General features: G+C 38.0%; 1 protein-coding gene across 1 annotated transcript in view; it reads left to right on the forward strand.

The window, feature by feature from the left end:
* The window catches only part of CWF19L2 (CWF19 like cell cycle control factor 2), a 63,294-nt gene extending 56,750 nt beyond the window's left edge, over positions 1 to 6,544 (forward strand). Inside the window, exons 15-18 of the mRNA XM_042839286.1 lie at positions 1,894 to 2,049; positions 3,071 to 3,151; positions 5,015 to 5,116; positions 5,973 to 6,544. Coding sequence (XP_042695220.1) covers positions 1,894 to 2,049; positions 3,071 to 3,151; positions 5,015 to 5,116; positions 5,973 to 6,113 — 480 coding nt within the window. The 3' untranslated portion in view covers positions 6,114 to 6,544. The remainder of the gene's footprint in view (positions 1 to 1,893; positions 2,050 to 3,070; positions 3,152 to 5,014; positions 5,117 to 5,972) is intronic.
* Positions 6,545 to 11,529: the final 4,985 nt, after the last annotated feature.

Here is an 11,529-nt window from a genome sequence, read left to right on the forward strand (position 1 = left end):
ATGATGCATGTTTTAGAAGTTATCTACTTCACTTGACAAAGTAAATATGCATCTAATTTTTTTATACAAAAATACATAAATCTTTGCATGTTCTGTTGCCTGAGTTGTGACATGTATCAACATACTGTGTATTTGAGCATGAATCATGCCTCCTTGATGAAAATATTAAAGAGTACAGGTACCAGTACAGACCCATGAGGGTCACCACATGTCACTGTTCTCCATACAGACACTGATCTATTGGTCACTGCCCTCTGGGTATGATCTTGCAACCAGTTTATCAACCATTGAACAGTCCACCCATGAAATCCCTGTCTTTCCAGTTTGGAGAGAAGAATGTTACAGGGAGCCATGTCAAAAGCCTTACTGAATTCCAAGTAGATAGCTCTTCCCTTGTCTAATGATACAGTTACATCATCATAGAAGGCCACTGGGCGGTCAGGCAGGACTTGCTCTTGGTGAAGCAATGCTGGTTGTCTCATACCACCTCTCTCACTTCCTCCTTAACACAATTTCCAGGAGGATTTGTTCCGTGACCAGTGGTGAGGCTAACAGGTCCAAAGTTCCCTGGGTGGTCCTTTCTAAATTTCTTAAGAATGGGTTTGACATTGCCTTTTTTCTAGTCACCAGGAACTGTCACCTGACTGCCGTGATTTTTCAGATATCAGCTCTCCCTTAGGACGCTGGGATGCATGGCAGTGGGACCCATAGACTTATGGGTGTTCAGTTTTCTCAAGTGGTTTTAAACCTGATCTTTGCTTACAGTGGGAGCGATGTTGCTCCCCCAGTTCTCTCCTCCCAACCCATCTGCTTGAAGAGCTGTTGCCAGTGAAGACTGAGGCACAAAAGTTGTTGAGTGCTTCATACTTCTCCTTGTCCACTGTTACCAGCCTGTCTGTGTTGCTCTGTAGTGGGGGTACGCCTTCTTTGGACATTCCTTTTCTCGCTGATATGCCTCTGGAAGCTTTTTTTACTCTTCTTTCTGCTTCTTTCCAAGACCAGTTCCATTTGGGCCTTGGCTTTCTTTACCCCTTCAGTAAACATCCAAGCAGCTTCCCTATACTACTTCCAGCTACCTGTTCCTGCTTCCACAGCCTATGCATTTTTTTTGTTCTTCAGTTTGATCAGCTGTGCTGGTTTCTTGCCTTCCTTTCTTGACTTTCTACACTTGGGGATTGTGAGCTCTTATGCACTATGGAAAACTTCCTTAAAGATCTGCCAGCTCTGCTCTTCTCCCTTGTCCCCAAGGACAGATTCCCGGGGGGGGTTTTGTTGACTTAATTCTCTGAAGAGATAGAATTCGTCTTTCTTGAAAATTCAGCATCCTGATTTTTCTTTGACTGATATCCCTCAGGATTGCAGACTCCACCACTGCATGATTACTACAACCCAGGCAGTCTCCAATCCTGATGTCACCAATCAGTTCACTTGTGCTGGTGAGGAATAGATCCAACACTGCATCCTCCCTGGTGTGGATGTCTACTACTTGGCTCAGGAATTTATCCCTGATACATTCTAGGAACCTCCTGGGTTGCCTAATTCTTATGGTACATCATAGTTATGAAATTCAACCTAGTTTTACTTCCAATTGTAAATAATAATAATGATAGTAACAACAATAATAAATGTGATATTAAGTGGAACTGAGTTTATACTGTTAAGTATAGTGCATATTTCACAATAGATTCCTAGACTTTGCATGTTTGCACTGTCAGAAATACAGTTTGTATTAGATTGTTGAATGAAGTAGAATTTTCCTAGTGTGATCACCGCTGTTCCATTTTATTATGATTTTCTAAGGAATTATATCTCTATCAGTGAAATAATATAAAATATTTTATCTGGAAGCTTTGAAAAGCTAATTCAAATTATACGTTCTTTTTCTTTTAACAGATGTTTAGAACGGCACTGGTGAAAATGTTTGAAGCTAGAGGCTTGGACTGTGTCTTTATAGAAACAAATATGAGTATGAAGAAACGATATCATATGGTATACGAATGCATTCCTCTTCCAAAAGAAGTAGGAGATATGGCTCCAATCTACTTTAAGGTATATGAAAAAAGCATTTTCTGTAGGTCATTTGAATGCGTTTATCATAAATTATTTCTGGAAAAGTTTTTTTTATATTCAAGTGCTAGTTTTGAAAAGGTAATTTTTTGTTTTTCTGATGAAGAAATGTTTCTTGATCTTTAAAAAAATGTGTTGGTTTAGTATCTGAGAAAGAAGCTTTTATAAGGGCAAATTTGACTGAGTGCACACATTCTTCAGTATTTATGAGTATATTATTTTATTTGTTCTTTGAAAATGTTCTCTGGAAATAAATAATGTAATTGTTTTAATGAAGTGGAAGTCAGTGTGATGGATAGCAACGCAGTAACTTTTACAACACATTTGTAACTCTCCACATGATTCATCTCATTGGCTATGCTTTAAGTGCATTAAGCATCTTCTTTGAAAACTAACAAAGTTGAAGTACAAGCTTCAATGCAATGTCATTTGTGTTAAACTTTTTCAGAAAATTTCCACCACTGACATACACAGTAAATGAAAATTAAATGAAAAGGAGAAAGGTACCTATATTATCCACACTTCCATATTATGAAAGATGCAGAGTCAATTTTAGAGGTTTTTGAGTGCATTCAGGCTTCTAATTTGGATTTTTGGATTTTCGTTTTGGAGTTTAAAAATAGACAAAAGGAAAAGAAGATAAAAGAATAAAAAAGGCTAATATTGCATAATGAAATCAGAACAGGTTTATTATGAGCTTAGTAAAAAGAAAATGAGACCTTTTAGTTTCTAATAATTTGGAAGTTTTTTATTAGAGGTAACTTGTCAGGCAGAAGGTAGATTTCAGGGGAAGAAAAGGAATAGAATTAAGTGAGTTTCAAGATATTAAATGATTCCTCTATAAAGTATGTTCTCTAAATCAGAAAGATTGCCAAAAATAAAATTACTGTTAAGAAACGACTAGTACTTGCAGTGCAAAGTGCGCTTTACTCCATTGGAAAGTGAGTTCTGTGCTGTACAACTGCTGTGCTAAATTTTCTCATTTAGAAAAATGATTTTACAGAAAGCTATAATGGAGTCTGATGAAGAGTGGTCCATGAACAAGAAGATAATTGATCTTTCTTCAAAAGATGTTCGGAAATCTGTAAGTAATGAAATGTATTGAACACTGAAATTTTCAGCAAATTGCTTTCATCTGTTTTAGTTATTAGCTGTTTCAAAGAGAGAAGGGGAGCGCAATTGAATTAGTGGGTCAGGAGATGGCATAGACATGATGAGCACTGGAGTCTGACTGAACTCCTAATTGACGTTAGGAAAGATTCCCATTTATTTCAACAACAGATGGACTGAGCTGCAAACATTGCTTGAGAACAAAGCTGGCATTTTGAGTACATGCACCAGCATAATTTTCTTGATTAACTTTAAGAATTAAGATAGATCAAAGATCTGAAAATTGCTGTCTGGGAAAGAATATGGTGTATCTTTTGCACTGACCTGGAACAGCCTTTAGTGTTGCTAAATTTATGGAGTGAAGATGCAAATAGTATTATGAATCTTTATTTCTATAACAAAGAGGCCGAAACATTTTTGCGTATGCATCTTAAATGAATAATCCTGAAACTGTTAAGTTCAAAAAATTGATCCATAGGTATGCTTTGGATTTCTTCTGCTTCTTAGCCTTTCTTAACAGGGAAAGTCAACACATGTCTCAAGAAAACAAAGTATAATTTTCTTGTCTTTGATAGAGCATCAGGACTTTTTTTTTTTAATTAAACATATGTTTTTGTGATTGTGTTATGTACCCAAAGTAGATCACTTTTCAAATTAATTCAGGGCACTTCTTTAAATTAATGAAATGCATCTGCATGTAAAGTGTTTCATAGTTGTATAACTTTAACATTATTTTAGGAAAAAAAAGAAAAGAAATGCCTTCGAGAAAATTTGAGAGAACAGTTTAGAGACTGACCTGAGGAAAATAGAGTTGCAGTATGAAATGGTGGTGTGTGGAATGAGAAGCAGACATGAGTGTGACATTTATTGGACTGACTGTGTGCAGAAATTGGGACCAGTTTTCTAGAGGCAGAGCCCTAGCACACAAGCCTAAGCAGCCAATGCTCTTGCACAGTATCAAAGCCTTTCTTTTTTTTACTCTGCACCCCCCAGTAAACAAACTCAGGGGTAAGCAGTGGGCTGGGAGGGGGCACAGCTGGGACAGCTGACACTGACAGTGCAGCAAGAACTCTTCGGCAATAAATAAGCGCTGGTGTATTATCAACACTGGCCTAGTTACCAGTCCAAAAATCGCTCTGTGTGGGCTGCTGTGGAGAAAATCCATCCACAATTAATATAAGGAGCACCTTGTGAAAATTTTCAATTATTTGAACCGTAGCAGAGAATATATGTATGGGTTTGAGGCTTTTTAAACCTTGTTATCCAGAAACAAATAATAAGCAAATTATGAAATTATCTGCTTTGGCAGTTATCAGTGTATCACTCTGTGTGAGGATCAGTGATTATCAGTGTTTCCTCTGAGTAACCACTTCCTCGTACAACGCGTCACCTTATTTTTAATAAATGCACTTAAAATTTGTACTCATCCCATATAATTCAAAGCTGTGGACTCAGACAGCCATTTGCTCGGTGTGCATGCTGCAGTCTAGCTCTTTCCTTGTCTCTGTCCTTCCCAGTCTCTTATCTGATGTATAATGGTGCCCTCCAGGTTCTGCCACATGGCAGTCCTTTTTTTTTCCTTTCTGTTTATGGTGCCTAGTTGACTTTTTTCCCTTTACCTGTTGGTCTTACTGTACTTTATATATGTATTTTATACTTTATATATATTTTATACTTTATATATATGTATTTTATACTGCACGAAGTGGTTTAGGAAGTGATTTAAAATAAAATGTAATACTACTAACTGTAAAATCACTTTCTTCAAGAAGCTGTGGGGAGGTTATTAAATGCTTGCAGTCTATTAACCATCTAAAATGCATTTTTTTGTATATAGGTTCCTAAAGGATTACCATACTTTTCAGTGGACTTTGGCCTTCAAGGAGGGTTTGCTCATATCATTGAAGATCAGCACAAGTTCCCTCACTACTTCGGAAAGGTACTGTATACAAAATCAGTTTACCAGTTGTACTCTGTTGTGTAAATTTTGAGTAATTAAATCAGTTGCTGCTACAACAGTCACTTCGATGTACCTTATCACAGTTCATGACTTGCCTTTTCATGGTAAGTCAGTATAACTTAGCTTGTGAATGAAGGATTGCTTTACTGTGTGATACTTGGAATTACAGATCGATTTTTCTTTTGAATCAATAGGAATTCTAGATATTTGACATACAGTCTGATAGATGGGAAATAACTGCTGCTATTAAAGATGTTAAAAATAGGGTTTTCGGGATGGCGAGATCTTCATACAGGCACTCTGACTGCCACTTGTACAAAGTAGAGGTCATACACACACACAGGCTCACAGACAACTCCTAGTGTAACACATATGTGGTTAAATCACTCCATTATGGCATAGAGAGTACATATAGAAATGCTGCAATAAAGTCGTCTTTTCCTTACTGTGTCGCAGTGATCAGCTGTTGAAAGAGTCAGTATTACAAAAGTTTGAAGAGGGATTAGGAAGTAATAGAACTTGAGAAAGTTGAGAGCAAAGTAAATAATTTTCTTTGTTCTCAGCTTCCCATTTTTTGACACAAATATAGAAATGCATCAACAATCTTGTAATGTTAGGATATTTTGTACTTACAACAATTCTAGTAAGGCAACTGTCTCACAACTACGGTTATAGTCCTTGAATTGATGTGTTCTTCAGAATTTTCAGTTTTTATAGCTAGCACAAATGATCTCATAATTGGAAAATTAGTGTTTTTACATTTTATGCTAAAATAGCAGTAAGTGGTATTATATTTTAGCATTTATCATTATCTGTCTTTGTTCTACTTGCAAAGGAAATCATTGGTGGCATGCTGGACTTGGAACCACGGCTATGGAGAAAAGGAGTCAGGCAGAACTTTGAGGAACAGAGGAAGAAAGTGTTACAGTTTGCACAGTGGTGGAAGCCATATGACTTCACCAAAAAGAAAGAATAAGTACATCTTTGCAGCTAAGGACTCTATAAGCCATAAATTATATAAAAGGATATTTCATTTATGAAATGTAATACCAGTATATTAAAACCAGTATATTATATATTCCTATTATGTTTTAAACCCAGGAGTGTTAGTTACTTGATTATCTCTTTCTGGTTTAGATACTGTATGAAACATGAACCTGCAAGCCTGACAAAACCAGAAGTTTACGATGATTTTGGTTTTTAATGTTTTAGCTGAGCCAAAACTAAAAGATCCATGTGACTATTGGAATTCTTAAAAATATAGCATTTTCTTTTGAGTTTTATAGTAATTTGAAACAATTTTTTATCTTGTAGCACAGAACTTGCGCTTAATTACAGCAGTGTCTTTTTGTAGAAAATGGTGTAAATTTTATGAACATGTTGATTAAAACACATTGTTGCACTGCCTTTGAGTCTTTGTTTTCTTTAGTTGACACCATTGCAGTAATGTTCAGTTATGACGTGATGAAACCTTGTTGATCCTATGCACAAAAATGCATTTTTCTGTACTTTCTTTCAATATGCAGTAGTATTTTCAATCTTACTTGTTGCACAAAGGATGATGAGATAATCTGTAGCTGATGGCAAATGACAGCTTTAGTGATTATGATTAGTACTGATGACAATTAAAACTCAAAAGGAAGTAGAGGGGAGGGAAGGGAAAGAAGCTTAAGGGACACATATTCTCTGATGGACAGCCAAGAAAGAAAATCACCACAGGGACCTCCCCGAATTACTCTTCTCCACTAGCACCCTTGCCAGAGTGGCAGATGATCTGTAGTAATACTTCCCAGATAATAAATTCATAGTTTTCACTGGGACTGGCTCAAACTCCATCTTGATTGTTTCTGCTTATGTAATTGGAATATTTAATGGACTGTTATTTAGCATATTTTTCACTAGGTCTCATGTTTGTTTGTTTGTTTGTTTGTTTGTTTTTTGCGTAAAACTTATGAAATGGGAGGGTGGGAAAAAGTGAGGAGAAAAAGGAAGATTCTTGAATCACTGGCAGTCACAGTCCATGGGAAAGCTGACAAAGTAATCTGAGGCTTTGCAGGAGCAGAGCTAGGAGAACAGTGCAGGGACAGAGGTCAAGGAGGAAGACATTGCTGTGGTGTCCTCCCAGTGGAGGGAGTGCAAAGTTGCAAACTTTGAGAATTGAGTGAAGACTGAGCGTTGCATGGAAAGGCTCTGGAATGGCAGATGGGAAGCCTTTAGCGTAACAACGGCTGAGGCATTGTGCTGGTGTGCCAACCTGCTTCTGCTCTTTTCCTGTTGAACCACTTGTCTGTACAACTCTATTACCTGTGGTGAACTGGTTGGGTTCGAAGTGGAAAACTAAATATTTCAGAATGGAGTAAGTGTTCATATCTGCTTCCTTAGTAGTCTTTTGCAACTATTCTGAAGAACTAGGAGGTTTTCTTTTCTTATTTTTGACATAAGCACATAGCATTTCTTTCCCATTTTGACTAGTAAATCTGTTAGAGGTAGAAAGCTATTACTGTGTTGCGAATTTTTGTAGGATCTTTGTGAACATCTGTTACTACAAGAGAAATAACTTAAAAATAAGCTGTCATGATCATTTTGGCGATTGAATGTCTGATTTCTTTTGTTTTAACTGGAAAGCCATGGATGAAAGAACCATTTCTACTATTCTCCAGTCAATTTTGATCTTCTTCAGGCTACTGGTGAGATTACAGTACAAACAGGATATGAAATAGCTGGGAGTTTTTGCTTATGATGTGGTAAAGCTGAAGGAAAATTAGGTAAAATGCAGTCTTTTGTGGTATAAAACATACATAACTTAAAGATTATTTTCTCAGAAAGTGCACATTGCCTCTGTTCTTGTCTCTTCCTTTGCAGGATAGCCATGAAATGGCAGAAGTGATCGTCTCTTAAGGCTGTTTTAAAGTCATTTATCAAATGCAATGCTAGAGATGCAATTTTTAAAAATAATTTAAATTCTGCTGAAAATCCCCATCAAGAGAAGGTTCACATAGGATACGTAGCTCTGAAACATCATCTGTGCATATTTTTATTATTTGGGTGTCGGCAATACTTCTAATCCTTAGACTGGAAAGGACTTGAGATGTTGCCCATACATATTTCCAAGCTACAAAGGCAGGAAAATATGTCTTATTCTGTCAGAAGTTCAGAGAATCAGCAATGTTGGAAAAGACCACTAACATTATCTACTCCAACAATCTACCCATCCCCACCATGCCCTCTAACCATGTCCCTCAGTGCCTTATCCACATGAGTCTTGAAAACCTCGATGACTCCATCACCTCCCTGGCAGCCTGTTCCAGGACGTCGCCACTCTTTCTGAGAAGAAATCTATTTCTTAATACTCAACCTGAACCTCCCCTGATGCAACTTTCAGAGCACCATGACACTGGCTACAAAATGGAGCTCAAAAGCCACAGAGGTATCCTTATCTTTCTGCATAACCACAGAGGTTGATAGCAAGGTGATTGCCTGAAGTCATCTGCTGAAGAACCACTTAAATTCAGTTAACGGGGAGAGCAAGGCTTTCTACTAATCACTGGTATTCTTTCAGACAGGTGGTTCTCATGCATGTCCATGTTCCACTTGCTTTTCTTTTTTCCTCTTGGGCTCTCCATTGGAATAAGATAAGTGAGGTGCTGCAATCAGTACAGTATTGTTGCTTTGTACGTATTAAAATTCCTGAAGGAATACAATGTGGATTTTTATTGCTTTTAAAGAAAGTTAATATAGCAACATGCAAGGTCTGTTTCGTCTGAGTTATTTATTTATTCCTTTTCTTCAGAATGAATTAGTCCCAGATTCATGATGAAATGTGACTTACTGGGATTTTATCTACTGAATTCTTCTATCAACTTGTTTTAAACTTTGTCTGAGTTCTGACTGGAAAATATTATGGTAAAATAAACAGTGGTTCTCATGGCAGGAAATCACAAATCTCTTGTAATCTGAAGAATGAAATAAGAAGTGATTTGATGTGTTCCTAAATGATTCTCTCTGACTGAAATTTCTTCAGTATCTTCTGTCTCCTGTATCTGTATTTTTATCATTCAAGCATGTTTTCTATTTATGATTCAAGCTGCACAAGATGATGTGTAAACACATAAAATGATATATGCCTTTGGAAGCAAGATCCTTAATCACTGAGTCTTTTGAGTTGGAAGGGATCCTTAAAGGTCATCTAACCCAACCACCCTGCAGAGAAGGGGAGTATCCACAGCTCCATATGTTGCTTAGAGCCCCATCCAGCCTGACCTTCAGTGTCTCCAGGGGTGGGCACCCACCACCTCTCTGGGCAACCTCTTCCACTGCCTCGTCATTCTTATTGTAAAGAACTTCTTGCTTATGTTCAATCTGTTACCTCACTTTTAGTTTGAATCCATTTTCCCTTGTCCTATCACAACACACCCTGCTAAAGAGCCTGTCCTCACTTTAGATGCTGAAGGGCCACGTTCAGGTCTCCCCAAATCCTTCTCCAGGCTGAACAGCCCCAGCTCTCTCAGCCTGAATCAAGCCCAAATGTAGGTTATTTCATATATCTTTGATTTTCATTCCTTTTCCTGGATTTCATTTCTGTTATGCTAAAACCATTTTGAATTCTGCTCCTGCTCTTAAAAAGATTTTTTTTTACAATCCTTTGAATCATCTGCAAAATTAAGCAGCATGCTCTACTGCAGGAACTAGAAATTCATGCTACGTCCATGTGTGCCCCTTTGCTGCAAAGCAGTACTTCTGTTTTCCTCTATTTCTGTTTGTCAACAGTCTTGAAATGGGAAGAAATCTTTTTTTTACGTGCTGCAGGTGGGCTCCCTATTAAAACACTCTTCTGTGTCCATCTGCAGGCTGCATGTCTAAGGGGATTAAGTCAGCGCTGTCCTACGCAGTGAAGCTGATGGAGCGTTGCAGGGGTGATTCATCTCACACCAGTGCAGATGACCTGATGGGCTATTCAGATCAATTGCTAGAGTCTAGTGATATTGATTCTCAGCATAGAAACAGTCTAGATTTGACAAACTAGACTCCTTTAGCCTAGAGAAATATTCTATGGAGGCACAATGTGGCAATATTTATTTTTGTTCCACACAGATGCAACGAGTTGCTCCAATGTTGCATGATGTTTATATTGAATAGTGATGTTACAGTCAGAAGCCTTATCATAGAATCACAGAATCATAAAATGACCTGGGTTGGAAGGGATCATGAATCTCTAACCCTCCTGCCGCATGCAGGGCTGCCAACCTCCATATCTAATGCTCCACCACGCTGCCCAGAGCCCCATCCAACCTGGCCTTGAACACCTCCAGGGACGGGGCATCCACGACCTCTCTGGGCAGCCTGTTCCAGCACTCTGTCTGCAAACAAACCATGTTTCTCTTGTTGACATTTTCTTCTCTCAAATCAGAAATGATCAGAACACCAAACCTTAGTCTATCAGCAGAGAAAACTTACTGAAAATAAATACATTGAATTAAATGTCTCAGCTTAATTGAAATAACTTCGTGGATTAAACTGCATGGCTGACATTCTCAATAGTTTTCTCTCTTTGCTATAATGTGTTGGAAATTATTCTGGAATTACCATGCTTTGTATTTCTAGCCCCCTGCCTTGGGAGCAGGGAGCAGATTCCTGTGTAAGCAGATTTGGAAGGCTTGGGCCAAGTCCTGATTTGTCTCATGCTTGTCCTGGGGGAAGTCACCTGTTCCTTGCCCTTTGCTATCTGCAGGTAGTGAGATGACCATTGGAAGCAGAAGTTTTGGCAGACTGCTTTGAGGCGCTGTGAGTCCTTGCAGTGATTTCCAGACGGTTGAATCTATACATGAATGTGCTGCTGTCCACTCTTGAGAACGCCTGGAAAATTTTATCTGTAATTGAAACATAGACCTGAAATTTCAGAAACCTTGAAAACACTTTCAAAGGCAAGGAGTAGGCGGATTTTTTAACTATTATATTTTAAGATTGTATTCATATTTAATGTTCATATTTTTAATGTTAATTATTATTTTTTATAAACATCATGTGCTTCTCAAGAGATTTGTCCAATGTGTAGAACTGTGTAGGAAGATTTTGCATTTATTTTCTCCACAGAGCAAAAATATTGTGGCTGGTATCAGAACTGGAACAGATGTCACAGGATGCCCTGCTCCACCCGCATCCCTAATCCCAACCCCAAGGTGCAACCTGTTTCAAGTGGCCAGCTGCCTCTGTGAAGTGCTCCTTGCCCGTGAATGCTGTGTTTCAGATGATTTGCATCATCTTTACTTTTAGCTTCTGTGCAAAGATCCCAAATCAAATCTTTGTGAGAACTGCCGCCCAGGAAAATTTTGCTGTCTTCTTCTCTGCTAATGACAAGTTTGGTCTTGCTGTTAAGCTGTTCAGTCGTCTTCCTT

This window comes from Centrocercus urophasianus, unplaced genomic scaffold (assembly GCF_019232065.1).
Source record: "Centrocercus urophasianus isolate 14NV4802_14NV808 unplaced genomic scaffold, USGS_Curo_1.0 seq_9, whole genome shotgun sequence".
In the NCBI taxonomy this organism is placed as follows: domain Eukaryota; kingdom Metazoa; phylum Chordata; class Aves; order Galliformes; family Phasianidae; genus Centrocercus; species Centrocercus urophasianus.